At 63.2% G+C, this 26,502-nt stretch overlaps 7 protein-coding genes and 4 non-coding genes across 11 annotated transcripts; 5 read left to right on the forward strand and 6 right to left on the reverse strand.

The window, feature by feature from the left end:
- Positions 1-341: 341 nt before the first annotated feature.
- Positions 342-1,997, forward strand: LINJ_21_1330 (putative T-complex protein 1, delta subunit; the record flags this gene model as incomplete). Its single annotated transcript, XM_003392430.1, has 1 exon — positions 342-1,997. The coding sequence occupies one exon, from the start codon at positions 342-344 to the stop codon at positions 1,995-1,997; it is 1,656 nt and encodes a 551-aa protein (XP_003392478.1).
- Positions 1,998-2,585: 588 nt separating this feature from the next.
- Positions 2,586-2,817, forward strand: LINJ_21_rRNA1. The gene has a single exon (XR_001203159.1). It is a non-coding gene; the product is annotated as a 5S(M5) ribosomal RNA (ribosomal RNA).
- Positions 2,818-2,984: 167 nt separating this feature from the next.
- LINJ_21_tRNA2 lies at positions 2,985-3,056 on the forward strand. Its single transcript has one exon. It is a non-coding gene; the product is annotated as a tRNA-Pro (tRNA).
- Positions 3,057-3,187: 131 nt separating this feature from the next.
- On the forward strand, positions 3,188-3,261 carry LINJ_21_tRNA3. Its single transcript has one exon. It is a non-coding gene; the product is annotated as a tRNA-Val (tRNA).
- A 63-nt stretch (positions 3,262-3,324) lies between these two features.
- On the forward strand, positions 3,325-3,397 carry LINJ_21_tRNA4. Its single transcript has one exon. It is a non-coding gene; the product is annotated as a tRNA-Lys (tRNA).
- A 240-nt stretch (positions 3,398-3,637) lies between these two features.
- On the reverse strand, positions 3,638-5,734 carry LINJ_21_1340 (conserved hypothetical protein; the record flags this gene model as incomplete). Its single annotated transcript, XM_003392431.1, has 1 exon — positions 3,638-5,734. The coding sequence occupies one exon, from the start codon at positions 5,732-5,734 to the stop codon at positions 3,638-3,640; it is 2,097 nt and encodes a 698-aa protein (XP_003392479.1).
- A 1,319-nt stretch (positions 5,735-7,053) lies between these two features.
- LINJ_21_1350 (conserved hypothetical protein) lies at positions 7,054-12,363 on the reverse strand (the record flags this gene model as incomplete). Its single annotated transcript, XM_003392432.1, has 1 exon — positions 7,054-12,363. One exon carries the CDS (start codon positions 12,361-12,363, stop codon positions 7,054-7,056), a length of 5,310 nt encoding a protein of 1,769 aa, XP_003392480.1.
- Positions 12,364-13,161: 798 nt separating this feature from the next.
- LINJ_21_1360 (putative U4/U6 small nuclear ribonuclear protein) lies at positions 13,162-14,994 on the reverse strand (the record flags this gene model as incomplete). The annotated part of the gene is made up of 1 exon (XM_003392433.1): positions 13,162-14,994. The coding sequence occupies one exon, from the start codon at positions 14,992-14,994 to the stop codon at positions 13,162-13,164; it is 1,833 nt and encodes a 610-aa protein (XP_003392481.1).
- A 681-nt stretch (positions 14,995-15,675) lies between these two features.
- LINJ_21_1370 (conserved hypothetical protein) lies at positions 15,676-17,565 on the reverse strand (the record flags this gene model as incomplete). The annotated part of the gene is made up of 1 exon (XM_001465364.1): positions 15,676-17,565. The coding sequence occupies one exon, from the start codon at positions 17,563-17,565 to the stop codon at positions 15,676-15,678; it is 1,890 nt and encodes a 629-aa protein (XP_001465401.1).
- Positions 17,566-18,269: 704 nt separating this feature from the next.
- Positions 18,270-19,181, reverse strand: LINJ_21_1380 (conserved hypothetical protein; the record flags this gene model as incomplete). Its single annotated transcript, XM_001465365.1, has 1 exon — positions 18,270-19,181. The coding sequence occupies one exon, from the start codon at positions 19,179-19,181 to the stop codon at positions 18,270-18,272; it is 912 nt and encodes a 303-aa protein (XP_001465402.1).
- A 1,077-nt stretch (positions 19,182-20,258) lies between these two features.
- LINJ_21_1390 (conserved hypothetical protein) lies at positions 20,259-25,316 on the reverse strand (the record flags this gene model as incomplete). The annotated part of the gene is made up of 1 exon (XM_001465366.1): positions 20,259-25,316. The coding sequence occupies one exon, from the start codon at positions 25,314-25,316 to the stop codon at positions 20,259-20,261; it is 5,058 nt and encodes a 1,685-aa protein (XP_001465403.1).
- Positions 25,317-26,502: the final 1,186 nt, after the last annotated feature.

Below are 26,502 nucleotides of genomic sequence, written 5' to 3' on the forward strand. Positions count from 1 at the left end.
CAACATCCCTTTTTTTTATGTAGAAGGAGTATCCACGAATCACAAGCTAACTTAGCGCGTGCACCTCTTTTCTCCCACTTTCGATTTGGCTTCCTGCGGCTCGCCCTCACTTCGTGCCCCTCTCCTCCCACACGGACACACACCGCGTCGATACCGCCACCGCCTTGCAACGACGGCGAAGCACCACAACTCTGATAGGTTTTCTCCGCTCACAGCCAGCGAGGGAGCACGTGCAGCGTCGTACAGCTCATCTTCGGGGCTTCCTCTCGTTCTCTCACGTCCCACACTGCTCAGCTCGCTCACGCAGATATAGCACTCCACGCAGGTGACTTAGGACGAGAATGTCGGCCGCTATAGTGAACCGCGCTGCTAGTGGCGCCGCGGCGCCGCGCCGCAAGGGCAACGAGAGCAAGAAAGATAACAACACGCAGACAGATGTGCGCCTCAGCAACATCACGGCGGCCAAGGCCGTGGCGGACTGCATCCGCACCTCGCTCGGGCCTCGCGGCATGGACAAGATGATTATTGACCCGAAGGGGGAGACGATCATCAGCAACGACGGTGCTACGATCCTGTCGCGGCTGCAAGTGACGCACCCGTGTGCCAAGATGCTCGTGGATCTGTCCAAGGCCCAGGACATCGAAGCTGGCGACGGCACGACGTCAGTCGCGGTGCTATGCGGCGCCCTTCTGCGCGCCGTCGAGGAGCTGCTGAACAAGGGCATTCACCCGACGCAGATCACCGAGAGCTTCAACGAGTGTGCCAAGCTGGCCGAGAAGGTGCTGGAGGACATGAGCATCAAGATTGACATCGACGACCGCGACACGCTCATCAAGGCAGCCATCACGTCGCTCAACTCGAAGGTCATCTCACAGAACAGCGACCTGCTGGCCCCGATGGCGGTGGACGCCGTGCGCAAGATTATCCGCAGCAACGGCGACGTCGACCTGCGCGACATCCGCGTCACTTCCGCACTGGGCGGCACGATCGACGACACGGAGCTGATTCAGAATGGTATGGTGTTCAAGCAGAAGGCGTCGCGCGTTGCTGGCGGGCCGGCGCGCATCCAGGACGCCACGATCGCGCTCATCCAGTTCCAGCTCTCGCCACCCAAGACGGACATGGAGAGCACCGTCACGATCACCGACTACACGCAGATGGACCGTGCCCTCAAGGAGGAGCGCAAGTATCTGCTGGGCCTGTGCAAAGCAATCAAGGATGCGGGCGTGAATGTGCTGCTGGTGCAGAAGTCGGTGCTGCGCGATGCCGTCACGGCGCAGTCGCTTGACTTTCTCGCCAAGATGAAGATCATGGTGGTGACAGACATTGAGCGCAACGACATCGACTTCATTACGAAGACGCTTGGCTGTATGCCGGTCGCGAACCTGGAGAACCTCACCAAGGACAAGTTCGGCCACGCCAAGACGGTCATTGAGGAGGGCACGCCGAGCGGCAAGGTGATCAAGATCATGGGCGTGCAGCCGCCGCCGCCGTCGTCGCTCAACCACGAGCTGTTTGGCAAGACCGTGTGCTTCTTCCTGCGCGGTAGCAACAGCCTCATGCTCGAGGAGGCCGAGCGCGCCCTGCACGACTCCCTCTGCGTTATTCGATCCATTGTGAAGAAGCGCGCCATCATGCCGGGCGGCGCGGCTGGCGAGATTGAGGTGTGCATGCAGCTCGGCAAGTACGCGCGCGAGCGGGCGGAGGGGATGCAGACGTTCTGCATGCGGGCGTACGCGGACGCCTTCGAGATTATCCCGTACACGCTGGCGGAGAATGCTGGGATGCAGCCCATCTCGATCGTCACGGAGCTGCGTAACGCCCACGCGTCTGGGCACGTGAACAGCGGCGTGAATGTGCGCAAGGGTTGTGTGACGGACATGGTCGAGGAGAACGTGGTGCAGCCGCTGCTCGTGTCGACGTCCGCCGTGCGCCTTGCCTCGGAGGCGGTGATGATGATCTTGAAGATCGACGACATCATCATGACGCGCATCTGAGCCACGTTCACCGAAAACGAGAGAGTGCGGATGGGCCACAGAGGCACGCGCGTTCTCTTTCACTCTTTCGTTGGTCTGCATAGATGATGCCGAGGAGTGGGTGGGGGGGAGGGGGAGGAGGACGCGAGGGCCGCGCGCGTGTGGCTGCCAAGGATAACGCTGTCGAAGATGCTAAACAAGAAAAAAAAGGAAGAAAAACCAAAGAAAGGAAAAGGAATGCCGGAACCCTCCCCCCCTCCCCCCAAAAAAAAACAACGCACGCACACACGCAAGCATAGCAGGGACGACATATTGGGTGCGGGTGCGCAGCCGCCGACCCCCCCCCTCTGCCCCTCCCATGCTGTTTTTATCTCTTTTTTTTTGTGTCTTGTTGGAGTCTTCGTCTTGAGATTTTCCCACTTACCACCATTAGTAAGCAGCAACGTGCCGTTGTGTTCGTTGATGATGAGCATATAACGAAGGTGCCAAAACACACAAAAAAAACACCCCCTCCCTTCCCCCGAGAAAAGCACGCCGCCGATGTGGGCACGCACGTACGAAAGGACCATCGGTGCAAGTGGCGGATGGCATGAGAGCCACGAGGCATCTGTCCTCTTCCCTCCCTCCCCCCCTCCGCAGACTGTCAGCGCAACGCCCGGGAGAGGGTGCATTTGCTGGGAGATGCATGAGGCTCCTCGCCTTCCTTTCGCGCACACACGCACAACACTCACCCCCTTTCCTCTCACGCTTCACCTTCGCGTTAATCATCTCGTCGTCAACCACTACCGCCTTTTCGCCCGCCTTTAGAGTACGACCACACTTGAGTGAAAACACCATATCCCGTCCGATTTGTGAAGTTAAGCACTCACAGGCTCCGTTAGTACTGAGGTCAGTGATGACTCGGGAACCCGGAGTGCCGTACTCTTTTTTCCCTTTTCTACGCAGCTGCCCCCCTTTCCTACCAAGGCCAGCGTGCAGTGCTTGAAGCGATAGGCCTAGGAATTCATCGGTCCAGTGGTCTAGTGGCATGATTCTCCCTTAGGGTGGGAGAGGTCCCGGGTTCAATTCCCGGCTGGACCCTTTTCCCTCTACCCCGCCTCCGTGCGCCATCGCGGGGCCCCATCCTTTTTAGATGGGTCCCCCGACCCTTGGTGCCCCGCCATGGCCGACGCCCAATGCACAGCTATAAAAATTTACGGGACCATCACCAAGCGCGGTTGGTCTAGGTGGTTATGACGTCGCTTTAACACGGCGAAGGTCTCGGGTTCGAGTCCCGAACTGCGTACTTTTTCTTGCTTGGCTTTATGGATTTTATATAGTCCAGAGTGGATGAGGACACTGTGATGTAGCATTCCTAGCTCAGTCGGTAGAGCGCACGGCTCTTAACCGTGTGGTCGTGGGTTCGATCCCCACGGAGTGCGCTTTTTCCTCCCTAGCAGGAGTTGCCGCCAAAAAAGGCGCCCGGAAAAGAGGTGTGGAGGGGGCCGTGTGCGTGTAAGTTGGGGGGTGGGTGGGGGAACCAGGCGTTGCAAGATGGACAGCGAACGAGCATGGTGTCACGGAGGTGTGTGACGCTCTCTGATGGCGATGTTTATACGCATAAATTTGATTTTTTTTTTCTATGGCGTGACTCGCACGGGCCGTGTGTGGCAAGTGACTGCTTACTCGTCGTCGTCCGCCGCTTCGGAGAGGTCGCCTGCGGAGACGGAGAACATGGCTGAGTCGTCCTCGTCCTCATCGTCCTCCAACTCCTCGTCCTTCGACGACGAGGTGCTGCTCTCGGCGGCCTTATCGGCGTTCGTTGCGTTCGCCTCAGCGTCCTCCTCGCCCTGTAACTTGCGCAGCCGCGGTTCGACCTCCTCCTCCAGCAGCGCCGCTAGCGCCTCGGAGTAGTGGGCCATGGCGCGCGAGTACGCCGCCTCGCTGAGCCAGCCGCGGCGCTGCCCACGCCGCGCCAACTCCATCGGCGCAGTCGCTGGCTCGACGCAGCGCACCACGTCCGCCATGTACGGGTCGTCCATCACGTCGGCGAGTTGGAACGGGACGTAGAGCTGCCCACGGCGGATGTTGCGGCACTGCATCTCCAGCAGCGTCTGACGGCGCGCGTGGCCTGGCAGGCTCTTGTACTGGACGCGCCGCACCCTGTCGCGCTCGAGCAGCAGGCGCAGCACGCTCTCAATGTGAGGCGAGCGCGACACGTCCCGCAGCCGCACACCGACGTCGGAGCGGCGCAGCAGCCGCACCGTAATGCGCTCGTACATGACGCTGCTGGCGCTCGCGTACGGGTCATAGCCGAGTCGCAGCCGCAGGCGGTTGAATGGGCCGTTGCGAATGAGGTACGTGAAGCACTGCATCACCTGCTTATTGCGGTAAGCGCGCGGGCACAGTCCCGATTGCAGCATGGCGTCCTGCAGGTCCTGCACCACCCACGACGGCCGCTCCGCCAGCAGCCGCACCATCATTTGGACCTCGGGCGGGTCAGTGTCGAGCCCGCCATCGAGGGAGCTTCCCATCGAGCGCAGGAAGCTGTTGTGCGCCGCCTGCCGCGTCGGCAACACGGCCGATTCCTCCGCGCTGATGCTGATGGTCGGCAGCGTCGCAAAGTCGTACTGCGCAGCTGCCGAGCCACCGTTGGCATCCCCCGCGAGCCTGTCGTCTCTCGGTGCTGCGGTCGCAGAGACGGTCGCCACGGCGGTGTTCGGGTCTCTGCCGGGCTCGTATCTCACCTCGAACGGGGCCCGCGCGCTCAAGAAGTGCTGCGGCGGAAAGACGTCCGCGCCGCAGAGCGACGGCGCCGCCTGCAGCTGCTCCGGTGTGAAGAGCGCAAATGTGAAGTCGGCTGGACGCGCCAGCTCCATCTCGCGCGAGACCACCCCAACAACCTCTGCGCTCAGGTCACTCGTCCTGGCCGTGCCACGCGCGTCCTTGTCGCCGTGCGCAGATCCCCCTTGCCCCTCCTCCGCGCTGTCTACTTCCTCCTCGCGAAGCACTGCGTTAGTGACGGGGTCGCGGTACCGGCGGATGTGGCGGCGCTGGCGCACCCGCAGCAACAAGTCGTTGCGGTAGTACCCGTTGACAAGCAACTGCGGCTCCGTGGAGGCGAATACCTCGCGGCGGCGGCGCTTCTGAGCTTGCAGGTGCGCCGCCGCCGCTGCATCGTGCGCATCCGCGCACCCATCCCCGCCGACCCCGGTGCCGCTTGCACGGTCCTCTTCATCCTCCTCGTCGCTGCCGCTGCCCCAGTTCGTGCTGCGCCACCCGCTGAAGATCGGCACGGTGCAGTAGTGGCGGTGGTGGCGCGTGAGGAGGCGCAGCGCCGTCCGCTGGCCTCGCACACCGCGTGCCGTCTGAACGGCTGTCCGCTTCGCCACCGTGGGCGGGAAGGCGCGCGACGCACTCTCGTCGCTATCGCCGCCGCTGCTGCTACTCGGCACATCGTCGTCGCCCTCATCATCCCCTTCCGGCTCCTCCGCGCTGTCGTGCGCGGCACCCGCATCGCCGCGAGATGCCGTCTGCTGTGGCGTGGCGCGGTGAAGACATGGAACGACAAACGACGCAGGCAGGAAGGCCTCCACCTCGCGCCGCTCTCCCGCGTGTGCCGACGTACTCGGGTGATCGGCGCCGCCGAGCATCGCCGACGATGTGGTGACGGTTGGCGTCACCGCAAAGGGCAGCTCGACACTAATGTAGCTGCGAAACGCCGGCATCGCGGGCTTCTCACTGCCGGCGGCGGCGGGAGAGTCATGTGGAGCGGTCATGGCTCAGCAAAGCATACGGGCTATGTGTCGCGACTGCTCTTCCCGACCTTTTTCCCGCAGAGCTCATCACATGTCGAGCGTTGACCCAGGCCACGGGCAGGAGAAGGGAGCGGAATACATGCATGAGCCATGAGGGCAGAGGGGGAGAGAATAGGGGGTGATGGTAGGAGGGCAGACGACGGTGATGGATATCAAGGAGGTCACGAGAGGCATGCAGCGGTGACAGAGGCGGCGCGCCGACGAGGGGTGTGCGCGACGGACAGGGGGAGATGCGATCGCCGTCGCTATCCCTCCGCTACTACTCCACCTCCACTTCCTTCCCACAGATCAGTCAATGATGCACCGCAACACGCATGCGCTATTGTACTCTCTCTGTAGGTGCGACTGCTATGGGGGAGGCGACTGTACGCACCCACAGACAAACAACACGGGCGGCTGTCGAGCGTCCGTGTAACAGAACGCGTATAACATGAAGATGACGCCCGTCCATCATGTCGACTCAGCTTATCTTCTTTTTGTTGGGTTTTGCTTCGAGATGCATGTGCGTGCCGTGCTCCAGGTGAAACGGAGAAGGAAAGGAGCGACGGACAGTGGACGGCACACACGTGCAAGAGGGGAAAGGGAAGGAAAGAGAAGGGGGGGGGCTATGTACACGAGCATCATGGAAAACACTTCAGAGGATATCAAGCAAAGCAAAAAGTTATTGCCAACATCACGAGCGTCACTCGTCGGCATCCCGAGCACCGGTGTTGCACAACACCGGGCACACGCGGGTGGGCACAGGACGCAGACCTAACAGATCGCACAAGAGAGAGAAAGAGAGGTCTAACAAAAAACAGTCGGGAAACATATTCAGTGGAGCACGGCATGCCAACGAGAGCAAGAGACCGAAAGAGGGAGGCAGTGAAGGGGAGGGGATTACCGTTGTGCGTGTGCGCTTGTCCTGCCACTGACAGCAGGCCCTACCATCTCTCCCTCCTGTCTCTTTCTCTCTTTCCCTCCTCCACACTCGCCGCTAGCGTATTGAGCGCCGCCCTGGTTGGACCGATCACTTGACGCATGACGGCCGCGGGTGGTGGTGCGCTGGGCTGGGAGAGAGGACGGAGAAAGAGAAGCCCGACGGCATCCACACACACACACACACACACACACGTGGGCCAACGAACGCCAAGACGCTATACATTGCGCGCAGAGACAAAGTCAACTAGTAAAAGGATACAACAGCAACAGAGCGGTGTGGCGACGTCAGAGGCCACACACAGAGGACACGCACGCACATCCACCTTTTCAGCACCACACCGCTTCCGCACCCGCATGCCCTATAGTCTGCCTCGTAGCGTACGCTCCATGCGCCGGCACTGGTGCTCGCGGAACGTTTCTTGGATGACCGTCGCGGCCTCCTGCCGCGCAAGCATGCAGTGCCGCTCCTGGTGAGCCTTTCGCCGCCGCGCCGCCGTCCGCTGCGCCTGCACACGCCGCCAAAAGCTTTGGATGATAATCGCAGCACGGTCCAGCATGTCTTGCAGAAGAACGTGCTCCTGCCGCTCCGCCTCCACGGCGGCGCGCCACAGGGGCCAGCTTCGCCGCACCAGCCAGCCACGAATGTGGCACTGCAGCCGCGTGGCTGCTGCCTGTCTCCGCTGGCGCTTCTTGATACGGTGAACATCGCGGTGGTGCCGCCAGCAGTCTTGCAGAAGCCGCGCGGCCCGCTCGCGCTGGTGCAGGTCCGCGGCTGTCGAAACCTGCTGACGGGACTTGTAGCAGCGATAGGCGCGCTGAATTGACGCGGCCGCGGCGCGCTTCTGCTCTGCCTCGCGACGGCGCGCGTTGCAAGCCTCGCGCTGCTGGTACGTCGTGTTGAGCCAGAAGAGCTCCCTCACCACCTCGGCTGGGTCCGCCTTCTCCGCAAACTCTTGGTGACTCACGAGCACCCGCTCCAGCTCGGCTTGCTTCAGGTCGGCGAGCTGCTGCCGCGACCTTGCGCAGCGGTACGCACACTGAATAGCTAAAGCAGCACGCTGCTGTCGCGCCGCCAGCACCGCCGTCCGCCGCGCCTCCTCGCGAGCCTGCGCTACAAGCCCGCGCACGTAAACACGCTCGTAATGGCCGCGGTAGAGTGCCTGGATCTTTGTGGCGGCGGCATGCCGATTGGCGAAACGGTGCCGCTCTGCCTCCGTCAGCTGCCCGACGAGGCAGTCGCGAAGGCGATCGCGCGAGAGCACCTGCGCCTGCCGCGCGCGCACGAAAGAGTTCACCAGTGACACGTGCGCTTCCCACTGCATTGCATAGTACAGCTCGAGTGCGGCCTCCTCGCGCCGGAGGATGCGACGCCGCGCGAACTCGCGCTGGGCGAGCTGCACGCGCCACCACATCTGAACGTGCACTGCGGCCACGAGGCGCTGCTGCGTCACGACGCGCTGGTGCGCCGCGCGCCGCCCCGCCATAATCTTGCGCCAGAAGCACTGCACCACCAGCGCCGCCTCCGCATCACGAGCACGCTCCTTGATGCGCTGGCTCAACTCGCGGCTCAGCTGCCGCCGCGACCGTCGCGAGTGCCACGCGCGCTGGATGCGCACCGCAGCAGCGGAAAAGGCTTGCAACTCCTCTCGGTCTCGCTCCACCGCCTTGCGGGTAACGTGCCCGCGCCAGACCGACTGGATCATGATGGCTGCCTCCTGCCTGCGCAGGCGATGCATCTTCTTCCGGTGTTCGCCACGGTAGTAGGCCTCCGTCTCCTTCGCGCGCTGAAGATGCAGGAAGTCAGCGAAAGCACGCTGGATGCGGCGGGCAGCGGCGTCCTCCAGGTGTAGCTGACGCGCGCGGCGCAGATCAGCAAGCTGCACCCGTGCTCTGTACACGCGGTACGCACGCGTGATGACGTCAGCGGCGGCCACTTCGCGGCGCATGCGCTGGACCTTGTCCTTTGCCGCGGCACAGCGCCACGCCTGCTGCAACACACACACAGCGGCCATGCGCCGCGCCGTCTCGCGCTCTTTGACCGCGACCCAGTACGCGACACGCCGTTCCAGCGCCATCTCGCGCCGTGCCGCAAATCCGCGGCCCACCCGCTGCCACACTCGCACGACTGTATCGTGGCGCTGGTACATGCGGCGGACACTAGCCACAAGTCGGTCGCTGAGGCACGCTGTGCAGCACGCCTGCAGGACACCGATGGCGCGAGCCTGAAGCCGCTTCTGCTGCTGCTGACACAGAAGTTCTGCGTGGTAGGCGGCAAACTCGCGTGCTTTTACTGCCTGCCAGCACTCACGTAGCCAGCGCTGCACACGCGATGCTGCACGGATACGCTGCTGCTCCGCCTTGTACACCAGGAACGCACGCCGCAGCACCCTCATGCGATACCAGCGTTGGATGCGGACTGCGTGGCGCACGAGACAGTCATGCTCCGCCTGCAGACGCGCGCGGCGGATCTTGGCGACGTAGCACCGCCAGAGACTCTGTAGCCGCGTTGCCGCCCGATGCTGGCGCGCCTCCCGCATGGCGAAGAAAGCATGCAAGGCGCGCTGCTGACCATAGTAGGCGGAGCAGATGGCACGGCAGGCACTCTGGATCATCACCAGCTTGCTCTGCATCGCGGCCGAACGTACCTCCTGGTCACGGCGGTACACGCGATAGTAGGCATACCACGCGCGAGTGAGGTAGCCGCGAACGACGGCCTGGATGTGGACGGTGGCCCGTACGCGGCGCTGGCGCGCGCGGTGCTCGTCGAGCTCTGCCCGCTTCATGCGGTACTCCAAGTAGGAACTCTGGATGCGCCTGGCAGCTACCTTTTGGCGGAACTGCCACTGCTCATCCTTCCTTCGGTTCGCCTCTGCTCTGGCCGCGAGGAAGGCAGCACGCCGCTCGCAGAAGGCGCGGTAGCCGCGCTGGATAGTGCGGGCTGCGTAGTAGTGCCGCGCCTGGTTTGCGCGGTACGTGCGGCGAATCTGCAGCCGGCGGAGAAACTGGCGCGCCCGCGCTTGCAAGACGCGACACGCAACTTCTTGCCGCGCCAACTCCTCCGCTTGCTGACGGGCACGCTCCTCCGCCTCGCGGGCGTGCTGCACGCGGACACGCACGAGAAAGCGGCGCACCACGCGCTGGAGTCGCAGAGCAGCGGCTATCAGCGTCGCCACCCACGTCCGCGCCAGCACACCACGCCAAATACGTTGAATCTGCGCGGCGGCGCGACGGCACCGCTCGACTTCCGTCTTACTCTTTTCGCTGATCAGCTGTTGAAAGACTTTCTCGGCCAGCGCGGCGTCCGCTACGGCAGTCTCGAGCTGCTGCCGCCGCTCCAGGCTCTTTTGAAATTTTGACTGCTGCCTCTTTGCGTTCTTCAGCGTCCGCTGACGGTCGCTCACCGCGGCTTGCAGCCGACCGCCGCGTGGCGGGTTCGGCGTAAACCGAGCAGCAACATTGGCAGCTCCGGTGGTGAGGCCGGCGATGGAAGTGCGTAGGCTACTGCGCGGCAGGGCCGCGGGCACTGAGGCGGCAATGCTGGTGCGGGGATTGGCAGGGCCGGAGGTCATCGAGGTGGTCGACGCAGAACCGCTCGCGACTGCGAGGGGCAGACCGCGCCACTGTGTCAGTGGAAAGGCTGACGTCGAAGGGGCTACCATCGACGGTCGCAGCGCGAGGGTTGGCGGCGCGGTAGCTGCTACCTTAATGTCGCTGATGGTGAGCGGCTCGAGCACTGAAGGTGGTGATCGTGGCGCCGGAGCTTCGGGAGGCGCGCGCCACGCGTTCTGTTGGCCACCGGGGTACGACGCCGCCAGCGGTGGCAGCTGCGGGGGGAGTGGTGAGCCGTGGCCGCTGGGCCGAAGAAACGCCGACGGCGCCGGTGGCTGCTGCGGCGCTGGCAGCGAAGCAGTATGAACAGCTGTGCTTGATGTAGGTGGTAGAGAGAGTCGCTTGGGCCCCGTCTGCACGGGTTGCAGCGGTGGGCAGTGAAGCGGCGCCTCGTGCTCGGTGGGTGCGCCGAACTGCAGTATGTCCGCCATCGGCGTCACAGCCGACGATGCCTCCCAAGACGAAGGGTTCATCGACGGCGGCAGAGGACGCGAAGCTGCAACATCGACACCGCTGCGGCCCTTGGCGCTGGCAAGGGCTTTCGCTGCCGAAGAACCGGTGAATGGCAGCGCACTGCGACTTCCTTCCTCCGCACACCGGACTTCGCCACCGTGCATTCCCGCCGCCGCACTCGGCGCGGCTGTGCACGATCCCTTTTCCGCGGGAACGGTGGCCGCGCCCGGGTGCCGGAGTGCCTGCATCACCTGCTCAATCGTGCGGCAGCATGCTGGTACGAGGCCGTAGCGGTGACACACCTGGATGGCTTCCTGGAAGGCCCACCGTTGGGCATTGACGTTGGCGCTAGCGGCATCGCGTCGCTCCAGTGAGGCACCAAAGCTGTAGAGCGCCACTGCGAGCATCGTGGCAGTGCGGGCCTGCTGCTGCGTGCGCAGATCCGCTTCGTCTTCCGCTGTCGCCGCCGTGTGGGCACTGGAGCACTCCAGAAGTGCCTGCTGCAGCAGCGGGATCACTCGCTCGCATACCTGCGCCGCCTCCGCGTGCTGCCCCAGCTCGTTCAGCACCGTGCACAGATTCAGGTAGGTCGAGGCGGTACCTTCCGTGCCACTGCTGTTGCTACTGAGGTGGCAACGCCTCGCCTTCGGCAAGGCTTGGGCAACGGCGTCGCCGTCAACTCGACGGCTTTCGTCAAGCTGGGCCTGCGTCTGTATCGCCATGCGCAGAAACACCACAGCGGCGCGGGGCCGCCCACGGCGTTGCTCTAGACAGCCGAGGTGGTTCAGTGTGACCACGCGGAGGGACAGGCGCAGCTGCTGATCGTGCGGCGTCGGCCCAAAGCACGCGCGAAACGCGGCCGCCGTGGCTGCCGTATCGTGCTTCACCTCGTCTTGCGTGTTCGTCAGCTCGTCGAGGTCGATGGAATCAACGATTGCTACCGCTGGCTGGGACTCGGGCTGCGGCGCAGATGATTGCAACACTGCACGCCACCACCACTGCCCAGAGACGGTGCCGCCACTACTACTCGTGATGCCACCCACTGCGCCATCCGTCGTCGAAGCTTCTTGCGGCGCGTCCTCGTCTCCGTCGGTGAGGAACATGGCGCGGTTGAGGAAGAACGCCGCGCTATCGTACTGGGCATGCTGGAGGGCCTCGACGGCGTAGCTGTTGCACCGCAGCACCGCCTCTTGTGCCTGCAGGCAAATGTTCATGGGCAGCGCCACGTCCCCATCGTCCGTGAGTGGCACGTAGTCGTCGTCTATGTCTCCGGTGCTCGGTGCACCACGCCGCATCTTTGCAGGGCGGTGCTGGGATGCTCGATTTTTTAGTGCACGCCGTCGCTCCGCCAAGGCGTTGCCTACAGCTGCTGTGTTCGCCTGCCGCAGTAGCAGCGCTGACTCAACGCTCTTGACACACTCGGCGTAGTTGCCTTGCTGCTCGAACACACTCGCCATCCGCTGCAAGAAGCACAGCGAGGAAAGAACCTCATCGCCATCACTGGGGTGACTCGGTAAGTGGTGCACCCGTGTTGCGGTTCCCGTCTTTGAGTGTGTCATGACGGGCGTGTCGTGCGTGACGCGAGGAACGGCAGCGGTAGAATGCATGGTGCAGCGCGTTCGTTCTTTGTGCCTTTAAGTACGAATGCATGCACGAGAGGCCCAGTCTTGACGCCGCCGCACACTGCCGGCAGACATGCACCGTGACACCCACACACGGACACACTCTCCCGCTACGCAAGGCGTGCTGATCAATCTTGGGCGGCACGTGACACTTCGCCGCTCCTCTCCTAATCAAAAACGTAAAGAATCGCAGCGAAGTACACGATCGCGTCTGCTTGCGTGCCCGTGCGCCCCAAGCGCGTGCGCGACAGCCCTAACGGGTGCGTGAGGCGAGAGAGAGAGAGACTGCCATGGGCGTGGCGATCGAGGCCAGTGATGCATGCAGGAGAACACACACCCAGCAAGCAAGCAAGTATACGCACACACACACACACACACGAAGCGATGGGGGGGGCAGAGAGAGCGAGAGGGATGATAATGATGGACGCAGCGGCACTTCGGTGTTGCGCTTCAGCGGGAGACGCGCACAACAACAAGAGAGGGAGTACTACCGCGCAGCAGCACCGCAGAGCGACACGGGCAGGCACGCACACACACACGTGCGCGCAGCAACAGGAGCCATATGTAGTGAGCATGAAGGGGCAACAACGTGGATGCCTGTTCTACCCAGCAGCAGTGCGACTTTGAGAGAGACACGTTGGCACACTACTGTATTCTTTTCGCTATTATGTACACACATCTATGTACTTGCTTCGCCTTGTTCCGTGTAATCGCCGTCGACGGCGTCATGGACAACTGCGGTGTCCCGCACGCACACGCACACGCACACACGCAGCGGCTGCGTCACTTCGTTTTCCTGAGCATTTCCATCTCATCTTCGTCGCTGTCGTCCTCGTCGTCGTGGCCGCCGTTCTGGAGTGCGCTGGCAGCTGCGCTCTTCACCAGCCCCTGCGACGGCAGCGGCTTCTTGCGCAGCGCCATCATCTCGTCATCGTCATCGCTGCTGCCGCTGTCGGTTTCTTCGTTGTCGTTTGTGAGCCGGCTGGCATACGAAGTCAGCACAGAAAACCGCATGTCTTCAGCGGAGCCGTGGGCGGAGACGACGATGTCGTTCTCCGTCACCGTGATGCCTGAGCCGCCCGCAACGACCACCTCGTCCGCCGTATCGACGTCGTAGAGCAGCCAGTTCTTGCTGTGCCCAACCACCATAATCGCCGTGGACGAAGCGAAGCGGGAGGAGACTGGCGGGAGCTGCGGTCGACACTGCGCGTAGAGAGGCATGCCAGCATCTAGGGTGCGCACGCACAGTCCCGTGTCCGCATCCCAGATGCGGACGGTGTGATCCAGCGACGTCGTCACCAAGCCGATCGGCAGCACCTGGCTCAGGGCGCCACGGCCACCGGAGCTGAGGGGGTTCGCATAAAAGCTCAGCGACGTGACAGCGTCGTCGTGGCCGAGTAACTGGAACGGGGCAGCGCCGCCACCGGCGTCGTTGTGCGGCCCCAGCCCCGCCTTGCTCAGCTTACGGGCATCGTAGAGATGCACGACACCATCGCCGCCGCCCGACGCAACGCGCACGCCGCAAGGAGACCACGCCACGCACAGCGCGGCTCGCAGGTGCCCGCCAACCCGGCCGCCGGTGTGGAAGGCAAGCTGGCCGCTGCGTGTGTCCCAGGCAACAATGCGACCGCCAGCATCGCTTGTCGTGAGCAGCGAGCCGTCCGGATGAAAAGCGATGCCGAGGGTGGCCCCCGCCGTCTCGTAGCCGTCCTGCGCGTAGAGATGTGTGAGTGGAGACGTGTCCGCGACGGGGCTCGCTGCTGCGGACGACGACGTGCCCTCGAGCACAGCCCGCGCATCCCACACATGCACGATCCCGGTGGCGTGCGTTGCGGCGAGGAGGGCGCCTGTAGGGTCCAGGGCAAGCTGCTGTAGGCCCCCAACGCCGCCGCCAGAGCTGCTGTCCACCGTCTCGGCAGACGTGGTGGACGCTGTTGTCAGGGGCTGTAGCAGTGCACCAGAGTCTTTGTCCGGCGCGTCACTGTCACCGCAACTCAACGTCACCCGCCACACACGCACGACACGTTGAAACATGCTCGCCGTGAACGCAAACGACGTGGCCGAGGCCGCGCTTGCTCCGCCCTGCTGCCGCGGGTGAACTACAATCGACTTGACACGGCCCCATCCGTGCGAGTCCGCGTACGTGGACTGGCTGCGCAGCGGGGTGCAGTGCTTTGCATCCCACAGCGTAAGGAGACCATCTGCAGATCCGGTCAGCACACGCGCAGACGAAGTACTCGAAGACCCGCTGTCGCCGCTGACCACCGCCGGCACGGCGGGCAGCGCTGCACAGGAGTGGAACGGCAAGCAGAGCGCGCCGGCGACAGCGTTGCTACTGCCGCCGGCACCTAGAACTTTAATGTTGCGCACCGCCTTGACAAGGCGCAGGCGGTGGAGGGTCTCTGCCATAGCCGTCGCGTGCTCGCGCAGCAGGAGCGCGTGCGGCACCGCATAGAGTCTCTTCAGGTTCCCCACCCGCTCCTTCGCGCGCTGCGTCGTCTGCGGCAGCATGTGCTGCACCCGCATCTGGATGAGCTCACTCGACGCCGGTGTCTGCGAGTCCTTGAAGCGCGGCGACGGCGCCACGCGCACGTACGTGCTTTGGTGATAGGCCATTGAGTCTAACGGTGTGTATGGAGAGCGAACGGCAGCAGAGCGGACAGAAAGGCGCGAGAGGGGCACAAAAAAGAAGATGGGCGATGAAGAGAGCGCCGACAGGTCGTCGAAGGACTCACGAATCGGCTACATGTGCCACCGTGCGAGCGCCAACGCATCGGCGCGTACGTACTCCGGTACCTCTCCTAGCCATCGGCAGTACGGCACATGCCTGCTGCTGCTGCTGCCATCGCCGCCAGCCGGCCATGGCAAATCGTTGCTGTCCAGACATCGTCGCGTTGCTTGTAGCGACTGGCACATGCGCATTCGTGCCCATGTGTGTGTGTGCGTGGGTGTGCGCTTGGTACCGTTGACGCGTGCTACGAGCAGCGCACCCGCGTCGTTTCTTTCCCCCTTGCGCATACACACACACACACACACAGGGATGTAGTTGTGCACAGCCTTCTTCACCGCCGCCTCACCACTCGCCTGCGTATGTGCGGTTTCCAGCGGCTGAGATACGGACAGACACGTTGAAACGTTGGGTGAGGCTGAGGGATGGTTGGCTGGTTGGCGGTGACCATCATGATGGTGGGGGATGGAACACCTCTTTCGATACTCCTCCGAAGCGTCGGTAACAGAGCGACCACAAGCGGAGGCAGCCACACAACTAAAGAGCAAGCAGAAAACAAACGTGCCGCCCTACAGGGGCTCTGAAACCTTCGCCGGCTCCCGCACATGCGCGCTTTCCTCCAGGGCGAGGGTGCCAATGATCATCAAGACGACCCAAACCTGCAGGAGGCCGATGTAGCACATCAGCGCCACACGCCACACCCAACGCGCCTGCGTGAGGACGCGGCCCACCTGCATGGCGAAGCTGTCAATGGAGGAGACGACTGCGACAACTGCGCGGCCGGCGATACCGTACTGACGTGCCAGACGCACCATAGCCGGGTTGCGGCGCCGGGCGTCGCCGCTGCTCTCCGGTGTGGTGGCTGCAGTTCCAGCATAATGTGCCCAAGGAGCGCCAGCCGCCGCACTGTGCCCGCCAAGCCCGTTCCCATCGGCGCTGGAGCCTCGGTGGCCGCGCATGGAGGAAGCCGTCGGAGGCGCCGGGAAGACAGAGCTGCGACCGTTGCCGTCCCCATACATGGCAGACGCGCGGAAGCCAGCTGCCATCTCCACCTCCGCATCATTCACGTGCTTCGCGAGCTCGTTGTACCGTGCTTTCATGTCTGTTGCCTCACGCGCCGCGGCGTCGAGGGCAGCCTGTAGGTTGCTTGCCTGAAGAGTGAGAAGTTGGTGGCGTTGCTTCAGCTCATTCAGCTCTCTCTGGAGCGGTCCCACATCGACAGCGGGGCACGCATCGCCGGTGCCCTGTGCCACTGCTGCGGACGAGGAAGGGCTGCTGCCCCTTCTCACTAGCTCATCTTTCTGCGTCTGTAGACGACGTAGGGCACTTCGCGTGTCCGCGTGTGCCGCGACTTCGCCCTCGAGCGACTCGCGCGTGGCGCCCACCTCGAGCTGCAACATGTCAACGCGCATCTGTGCCTGTCGGTGCTTCTCCTGCATGTGCTGCAGTTCCGCTGTTGCCTTTGCCGCTTCCTGGCGATAGCGCTCTACCTCGGTGCTCAGCGATGCGTGATCCGCCTGAAGCAGCTCCAGCCGCTGATGCAGCTCCCGTGCGTCGTGCGACGCGTCAGTCTGCTGTTGTGGTTCTGTCGCTGACGACCGCCCCGCTGCGGCGTCGCGCGCCTGCTTCAACTCGTGCTGCGCCTCGTCCAACAGCCGCTGCGAGGTTTCCTTGTAGACCGCGAGTGCCTGCTCAGCCGCACGCTGAGCTGCGCGACTCGCGCGTGTATCCTGCTCCGCCTTCCACAAGGCGTCCCGTGCTGCCCTGCACTGAGCGCGATGGGTGGCGGCCTCTTGCTGCCAGCGCGTCTTGTCAGCTTCGAGGGCTTTGCACCGCGCCTCGAGTCGCTCCACCGCGGCTTCCGCAATGCTGGCGTTATGGATAGGTGTCTCGCCACCGCCGAGCGCAGCGGACGAGACGACGGCTGCATCACCCTGGCTTGAGACGAGAGAGTTTCCGGCAAACGGGTTCGCCGCAGCGGACGCAGTCAGGTGCTGCTTCCATCCAGCGGCAGCACCTCCTTTGCCGCCATCCATCGCCGGGTCTTGCGAGGATGGCCGGAACGAGGGTAACTTTGTGGGCAGCGACAGTGGCACGTGGCCTGCCGCGTACGCTTCGTCAGATGCAAGATGTGCCGACGAGATCATGGCCGAGGGCGGGGTCGCCGCGGTCTGGAAGTCATCACTGCTACTACCGGCGGCATTGCCACGGCCGCGCGGGAGCCCGCCGAGGCGGCTCTCATGACAAGCACCGCTGTCGTGGCCCCTTGCAGGGTGCAGCGGTGGCTGAGGATGCTGCTGCAAAGACGTGGTTCTGCTCACACCGCTACTGCTGTGCTGCCGCTGCTGCTGCTGATGCTGTTCCGCCGCCCGCGCGAGGTCCTCCTCATCGGCGGCATTGGCCAGCTCCTCCGTCTTCTTGTCGATGGCCTCCAGAAAGGCGCCGACGCGGGTGAACATGACGTCGGAGTCGGCTAGCGAGAGCGCGCGCGCTTCAAAACATTCGCAGACAGACGGAGAGTAGCGGCGCGTGCGCGGGGCGGGGGGATGCTACACGAAGAAAGAGGTATGGAGGGGGAGAAGACGACACGAGCACACGCACACAGCCCTCGAGATCAGCGAAGTGGTCGCTCTTCTGTTTTCTTTTTCGCTTGCGGTGGATGACGTCCATCACGCACGCACAGAGAGCGGAGGGAGGAGGAAGGACGAGGGAGAGAGGGAGACACGACTAAAAGGGGAGGCGTACACACATACACCCCACACATGCACACCCAAGCGAGTTGGCGGTGGTGTAGGGGAACATGAGGAGGATGGAGACGCCTTGATGAGTGCGGCACCAAGGCACACCAATGAAGTTCCCACCCGTGCGGCCGCGCTTGTGGCGGTGCATGGGCGTAACACGCTGATCCGTGTCTTCCTTGTTGTTTTCCCCTCTCGTCGCTGCCCTCTCCCTTCGGCGGGGAGCCCCCCAACGGTGGCCGTATCTTTGCCCACTTCTCTTAGAGCAATGCCAGCCGCACCTTTCCCAATCCCGCAACCCCCACTCCCTGCTTTCATGCTCTCTTTCTCACCATGCCGGACTCTGGTCACCGGCTCATCGACGGATGGACGACACTTAGCGAGGGGGCGGGCGACATACAGTGGGAGGGCGCATCGACTGGGCTTCACAGCGGGGAATAGCCGAGCTCCATGTACCGTGCGCGCAGCTCTTCTTCGCTCTCCCTATCTTCTGCTTGCTGCTGCCGCTGCTGTTCCTCCGCGTCCTCGTCACCTCCGGCCAACAAGCCAAAGCAAAGTCCAGCATCTGCGTCGGCGTCGTGAGGGGGCCGCTTACCATATCTTCTTGCGTGAATCATCGCCGTCGTCTCCGCGTGCTCATCTGCCAACATGCCTGTCTCGTGCGAGGCAAGTCGCTGAGGGGAGGCGCCATCCTGCAAGGCTGCGGCCTCGGCGACAACGCCAGAACGGTGATCGGCTACCATGTCGGCTACAAGTTGACGGGCGGCAGCGAGGCGCTTGACAGCGTCTGCTTGCGCATCGAAGCCACTTGGCTGCTGAGACTGTGGCGTGGACGTGACAGCCACATCCGCCGCTCCTGATGGCGCTCTCGCGGTGTCCGTGCTCAGCAGCTCGTGCAGGAGTTGTGCGTGCATCAGGAGACCTTCGTAAGCCTTCTGAATAGACTCGATGCAGCGGCCCAAGTCCTCCAGGTTCACACTCGCCTCGCAGTAGCGATCACGACAGCCATTTTCCATGTCACGACTATGCGACGACGCTGTGGCTTCTTCTTCCTGCGGCTGCATCTGCGCATCCCTCTGCCTCGCCTTCTGCGCAGCAGCCGCTCTGCCACCTTCCCGCCCGCCGCTGGAGCTCAGGTGCACCTCGATACCGTCAAAGTAACCAAGCCGCTCGCTCACGGCAATACGCACTGCCTCCTTAATAATCTCTTGCTCCACCATCGGGTCCCCCAAGTCTGCAAGCAGGCTCAGGTTGAGCGGAATGTCCAGCGAGCCCTTCACCTGTACATGCACGCATGCCGTGGCAGCGATACGGCCGCCTCCGTGGATGGCTTTCATCGTCTGCCACAAGTGCGCAAAGAAGAACAGCGCACACCGAGGCCTGCGCTGGGCGCGCGTGTGCGTCGCCGGTGATGCACAAGTGCGAGTGGGCTCCCGAGAAGGAGAACGTAATCAAGGAAAGGCGGTGGAGATGTGAGAGAGGGAGGGAGAGAGAGAGCAACAAAGAACTGCGCAGCACAACGAGCACGCCGATTTCTGATGTAGAGTTAGTGTAGATGGCCACGTTGCGGTTGCCAAGTGAGGAGCGGTTGTAGGCCACACGAGGGCGTGGCGCTAAACTGAAGAGAGAGAGGGTGGAGAGAGAAGGCACCGTCGGTGCTTGAGCGTGCGTGAGGGTGCCCGATCCGGAGCAGGGATGCGTGTATGCATGCACTTGTACGTGTGCGTGCGTCTACCCGTGCTCAAGTGCCTGCTCGTCGATGTTTGCTCGTGCCGGTGGTGGTGGTGATGTATGTGCTCGTGCAATCATCGCCCAGCAGGTGCTGCGGGAAAACAATAGTGGGAGGAAGGAGGGGGTGCGTCGACGGTAAAGAAGGGAAAGATGCACACCGCCACAACGACGGGGGACAAGTGGGTGGGGGCGCACATCATCGTGCCATATCCCGCTACTCCATACCCATGCGTCCGCGGTGTCATGGAAAGCGCGCCCTCCCAGTAGGCAAACGGAAGATGCCGCAGAACCGTCCGTGCCGTCCGCAGCCTCGGCAAAGACGAGCGAGGGCATCCGACTGATGACGCGGAGGAAGGCGGAAGACGAGAGGAGAACATTCCGCTGCAGCGGCTTGGTCTTTCTGCGCTGCTCTCTCTCTTTCCGTGTGAACGTGCATGCGTATCCTGAGGAGGGGGAGGAAGTCCGTCTATGGTTACGTGCGCGCATGCCGAGAGATGCATGCGGCAGTTCCCCGCCGCTTCTGTACGGAGCGGGAGAAGCGTGTGTGTATGCGGGCTCTTTCTGATGGCACATGCGGCTGAATGAGCGCGTTGTGTTGCGTGCGCGCTTGCAATGCCTGGGTGCAGCGTTGCAGTTGGAACTCCCCTTTGCCCCCTCTCCCCCCCCGCACAGGCGTGGGAGGGTCACAGCGTGTCCATCACGCGCGTGCCGTGGACGCAGAAGAGCTGCCCGTACTCTTTCTCGTGCTGCGTGATGTCGCGGCGGAGCTGCTCTGTCAGCCGCTGCAACTCCAGCTGCAGCGGCTCGAGTTGCTTGCCCTCCGCCTTGCCTCGCGTCTTGGCCGGCGGCGAAACGGCCGCCGATGTAGTAGCACTCTTCTTACCATCGGTAAGCACGCCAGTGAACGATGGTGAAGTGGCGGAGACGGAGACGTGGACGGCGTCATCGGTATCGTAATCGCTGTCCTCGGCGCTCCAGCGCTTCAGTTTAGCATCAGACTTGCTGTTAATGGAGAGTGATGCCAAGGGTCGGACATTGGCGAGGGCGCGCAACTGCCGCTGCACGTACTCGCGACGTGTCAGGGCCTCTAAGAGAGGCAGCTGCGCCTCCAACCGTCGCTGCTCCCTCAGCAGCGCGTCTTGCAACACCGCCGCTGGTGCCTCTTGCTCAAGCGAGTCTGCGTAGTTGAGAAAGGTGCGTTGGTCTTCAGAGGGAACCTCCAGCACGTCCCACAGCTGCCGAAGACGCTGCTTTGACCTTTGCACCAAATCTGCACGCGGCTCCTGCTCGTGGTTGTGGTGATGGCTGTGATGGTGATGCGCTGCCGGAAGTTCAACGGGAGCAGCTGGAGAGATGAGCAGAGGGCTTCCCTGCGCGGTCGCCGAGCACGGAGCAGCGGGAGTCGAGAGGGTCACGGTTGCAGCACGACTACTGCGCCTCCTGTCGAGAGGCGTTCGGGACTCCGGTGCCGTGACAAGAATGGGAGTGTCCGGTGCGGGGAAGGCATGTGTGGAGACGCTCGCCTTCTGCTGCGGCTGAGCCTCAGGCGGTCGACGGTGAGCGTGCTGACGCTGCAGCATCTTGGCTGCAAAGCGCCGTTCCTCCTCCTCAAGACAACGACGCGCAAGCTCTTCGCGCTCCACTTGCATATCGTGCTGCATCTGCTCCAGTAACCCGCGGTACTGCTCGTCCAGTGCGCGATAGGCCGCTGCTTGCTGCTGCTCCCACGAAACACGGAGCTCGGCCGCGTCGGCCGCGGCTGCAGTTGCGCGTTCGTCTGCGGCGCGTCGGTCGCGGCGCTCATCCTCGAGGAGTTGCTGCCAGCTTTCCTGCTGGGCCTCCCACGTGGACTGCAGAGCAGCTTCGGTGGCCTCGTGCTCTTCGCGGAGTTTGCACGCCTGCGCCTTGAGATCCACCTCATGGCGAACCTGCAGTCGCGCCAGCTCCTCCTGCTGGCGCTGCTGCTGCTCCCCAAGGGCTCGCTCGTGGGCGAGGAGCAGCTCGGCAAGTTGCTTCTGCTGCTGCTCCATGAAGCAGGCTACCCTCTCGTCCGCACCAGCTTGAATGCGGTCCGCCTCCGCTTGCACGCGCGTGTACAGGGAGGCTTGTAGCTCGGCGTAGCCCCGATTTCGCTCCTCGATAGCGTTGCGAAGGCCCGCGATGCTCTCCTCGTACTCGGCGCGCAGCGTCGCCTCCTGCTCGTCTCGAACGCGCTGCTCCAGCAGGTACGACCCCGCTTCTATGCTGCTTAGCTGTCTTGCCTGCGCGTCGCAACGCTGCTGCAGCTCTGCAATCTGCTGCTCGTACAGGCGACGCATATCCTGCATCCGCGCAGATGCGGCGTTCTCATACGCCTCGCGCGCCGCGTCCGCTTGCTGCTGGAGGCGCGTGATGCCATCCTGCGCCACCGAGCGTTCTGCTGCAAGCGCCGCTGCGTGCTGGGAGCGCTGGGCAGCCAACTGCCGCTCGAGGGCCTCCCTTACCTCTCGCACATGAGCCTCATGCTCCCGTTCGCGTGCCTCGCGGTCCTTCTCAAACTGCGCGGCCTGCTGCTGCTGAGCGGTGTGCCACTGGGCTTTCTCCACCGCCAGCACTTCCTGCAACTTGGCAGCGGCCGCCTCACTGTAGGCGTCGAGCGAAGCAGTGCGTGCGGCCGCCCAGGCTGCCTCGCGCGCGCGCATGGCCTCTGCCTCCTGAGAGAGATGGCGTTGCTGCGCATCTTGCAACGCGGCCATCTGGACTGCGTGGCGCTCGTCATGCAGACGCATCTCCTCGCTGTGGAGCTGCTGCACACACGCCAGCTCTTGCATCCGCAACTCCTGCCACGTGGTGAAGCGCTGCAGCAGCTCAGTTTCCAGCAGTCGCATCCAGTCCTTTTCGGCGGCGGCCAGCTGCTCCGCCAGCCGCATCTCCATCTCACCTCGAACGACCCTCCGTATGTCTTGCTCCATCACGGCCTGCTGCCGCGCGAGCTGGGCGTGCTTACTGCGCAAGATGGCCTCTTGTTCTTCCAACTCTGCGAGCTGCTTCGCGTGCTGAGCAGCGACGTGTGCCGTCAGTTGCTGCAGTGAGGCTTCCTTGTCCTCCGCGCGGCGACGTCGCCACTCTGCTTCGGCAATTTCGAGCTGCTTCTCGCGCACCGCCAGTGCATCCTCGCCGGCACGCACGCGCCTCTCCGCTTCTGCTTCCACCTGGCGTTGCGCCGCAGCGTGCTGCCGCTCGAGACGCTCCAGTGCACGCTGCGAGGCCTCTTTCTCCCTCATGATGACGTCTTGCAGCTCTTCTTGGTGGGCCCTGCGCTCGGCTACACAGTTTTCCTCCAGTGCTTGCTCGCGCCGCTGCACCTCCTCGAGGAGTGCCGCCCGCAGCGCACGGTGCTGCTGCTCCATCGCTTTACAGTGGGCTCGCTGTTGCTGACGGCACTCCTCGAGCCGAGCTGACCATAGCGCTGCCGCTTCCTCTACGGCCTGCTGCACTCGAGTCGCGTGCTCCGCCCGAGCCTCGTGCAGCTCCTTCTCAAGCTCCATCACTCGTTTCACCGCGGTCGTCGCGGTTGTGAAGCCGGCACCAGAACCGTCATTGCCATTGCAGACCGTCTTAAGTTTCTCCTTGTACTGTTGCAGTACCGCATCGTAGGCCGCCTCGAGGCTGTTCAGTTGCGAGGTGTAGCGTGCTTCTTCGGCCTGACGCGCGTCCTGCACCGCTGCCTCGTGCGCAAGCTCCTCGCGCCGCAGCTGATCCTTCAGCTGCTGAACTTGCACCGAGAGACCCTCCTTTTCCCTTTCCAATCTCCGCACCGTCGCCTGGGCACTCCGGAGCGCATCGTCAACGGCGGCAGTCTGTTGCTCCTGCTGGCGCGTCAGATGCTCCTCCCATGCTGCGTGTTCTCTTTCATGCTCCTCCTTTAGCTTGGCCTCCTTGGCGGCACTGGTGCTGCGCACCTTCTCTAGGGCCTCCTCGTGCAGACGCATCAGCCGCAGCACGGCGGCGCGGTGCGCCTCCTGCTCCGCCGTCCACCGAGCCTGCCACCGCGAATCCACTGATTCCTCGGCGAAGTGCAGCTGCTGCGCGACGGCTTCCGCCACTTGCAAAGTGCATTGCTCCGACTGACGCACCGCCTCCTGCTTCTCTGCTGACACGCGGCTCACCTCCTTGTGCAAGGCGTGTATGATGCTTGCGTAGTCATGCTGCAGGCGCTGCACGTACTCCGCCGTCTCTTCCGTAGACGCAACGTACTCGCTGGCCAGGCTTTCGTACGCCACAAGGTACTCCTGACCCACCTGTGCTTGCCGGCGTGTATGCTCGTGGAGCAGCTGCTCCCGCAGCGCCGTGATGTCGCGCATCGCAATGTGCAGCGTCTCCAGCTGGCGACGACTCGCTTCACGGGCAGCCACCTCGCCGGTTTCGACCATGCGGGCGTGCTCGTCCTTCAAGAAGCTGCGCCACTGCGCCTCTCGGTGTGCCGCTTGCTCATCCATCAGCCGCTGCCGCTCCGCCATGTCTTGCTCGAGTACACGGCGGTACTCCTCCTTGAAGGACTCGACTTGCTCCTGGACGGCAGCCGCGATGGCCGCATGCTGCGCACGCTCCGTCTCCACTGTGGACTTGGCCACCGACAAGAGGTGCTGCTGGAGGCGCTTTGCCAGTGCATCCTGCTGCTCTGCAAGCGTCGCGCGCAGGCGGGAAAGGAGCGCATCCTCACACGCAGCGCGAGTCTGCTCGAGACTCTCGGCACTTCGCTTCCACTCGGCCGTGACGCGCTGCAGAACGCCTTCCAGGCGCTCTCGGCTGGCGGTGTCGCGGAATTGAATGAGTGACTCGTAGTCGATCAAGAGCTGCGCCGTCCGCTCCGTGATGTCGTCGTCCGATTGCCGCCTCTGCGCTTCTTCGCGCAGCTGCCGGGTGCGCTGCTGCAGGTGCGCCCGCTTCTCAAAACTGTAGAGGCGTTGCATCTCCGCCAGCTTCTGCCGGGTGCGCTGAAGCTCGTCGGCCAGCTCGCCAGACGACGTGGGATGACGCTCGTTGTCCGCCGCAGCTTCTGGCGACGGCGAGGGTCTTTTATGGAGCACAGCATTCGCACCTGCTCGCGTGCCAGACGGCGGCAGAGCCACGGATGCGACACCCGGGTCCGGATGCCGCCCGGCTGCTGCGCGGTCGTGTGAATCCACCCGTGCTTCTGCATTTCGACGCCGTCGATCTTGCAACAGCGCCGACGGCTGCGCGGGATCGACGTCTAAGGTAGCCGTTACGGGGACCTCTGGGCATAGTGGTGGCGCAGCCGTGGCGATGCTGTCCGGCGGCGAAGCGGAGCGCATCTGAGAAGCGCTGCTTTCCCGCTCGCCTTCACTAGAGAAAGCAACAGTGCTGCGGATCTTGCCGGGGTACGGCCGCGCCGCTTGGCCTTGGCGGCTGTGTGGGCCCTTCTTGCCATCACGGTGAGTTTCGACAGGCGCCTCCGACACGCTGCGATCGCAGCTGTGCGACCGCGCCACGGAGGCAGAGAGGCGCTCCTTGGCCAGCATGATGTTTGCCAGCACGTTCGGCGGCTGTTGCTGCTGCTGGTGCTGGTGCGGTTCCAGCTGTGTGTGCGCCCTGTAAAACTCATGGAGTGTCTCCGATAGCGTTGATGGCATGCTTGTCAGCTGCTGCTGCGACGACGACTTCACGGGCACCGCTGCATTATCTACCGAGTTTTGTTGCTGCTGCAGAGGCTGCAGTGCCGTGGTGCCTTGGCGCCACATTTCGTACGCCGGCTACGGCTCCTTTTTCTTTTAAAAGCGTTTTCTATGATGGGGATGTGCGTGTGTGTGGGTGTGGGCGTAAGCGAATGTGTGTGCATCTGTGGATGCCAGACAATGATGGAAGAGCGCAGGGCAACGCGTACCCCCTCCATGCGACCTGTCATGGGCGCACAATACGATGAGGAGGGGAGGGGCGACGCTAGCGGGCAACAACGTGACCGCACAAAGAGAGGAGACAAGAAGAAAAGCGGCTCGAGTAGGCAATGCATCTACCACGCCCACATCGCACACCGAGGCACAGCGTGACGGAACCTTCTGGGCGTGAGCCGGTGCCGGTTCTCCCGTACCCCGCTGCGACTCTTTGTCCCTTTTTTTTTCTTTCGTTTTCCTCCACTGCTCCCACCCCCGCCCTTCCCCCAGTATCGCCTCCCTGCTAGCAGCACTCATCTGTGCTGATGGTGGCGGTGGCGGCAGCGAGAGCGAACAAAGGTGGTGGGGCGGGGGGTGGGGTGGGTCAAACTCCACCCGCGTCGGAGTGCACTTGTCCGCTGCTTGCTCTCATGTTATGTCGCCCCTGCTTTGGATCGCCGTCGCGAGGGGCGCCTTCTTTGCCTGTTCCTGTTGCGAGAAGGGGATAAGGGTATAAAGCCTGAACACGTACGCGCATCTGCATTGCGTGGTTGCGCTTCCAACCGTGCGTGTATGAGCTGACTGGGGGAAGGAAGAGAGATGCCCGGCCACCGGCTGTGCCGCGATGAACATGGACACGTCCCACCCCTTTATGCTTGCTCGCACGTACCTGTACACGCACAGCGCGCGCGATGGCATGCACCAACACCCACACACACAGCCACACACAAACTACCGATAAAAGAAAAAGAGCAGAGAGAGAGATGTGGTGGATGCACTTGTGCGTACACGCGCACCCGTGCACGCACAAGGCGCTCACGCACACATAAGGGGAGACGCGCCTCGAAGGGAGGGGGAGGGGCTTTGCCGAGAGTGTATCATTTTATGGAGTGGACTTCGATGAGTGGACAGCAATGTCGAAAGGGAAGGGACGCATCCGCGGGCGTGCATGCATGCGGACATGTGGATACATGCGGGATTCGTTCATGTAGAGACGCGTTGGTCACATCCACGAGAGGGAGAGAGAGTGACAGAGGAAGGGGAGTATGGGGAAGGA

This window comes from Leishmania infantum, chromosome 21, assembly GCF_000002875.2.
Source record: "Leishmania infantum JPCM5 genome chromosome 21".
Taxonomy (NCBI): Eukaryota; Euglenozoa; class Kinetoplastea; order Trypanosomatida; family Trypanosomatidae; genus Leishmania; species Leishmania infantum.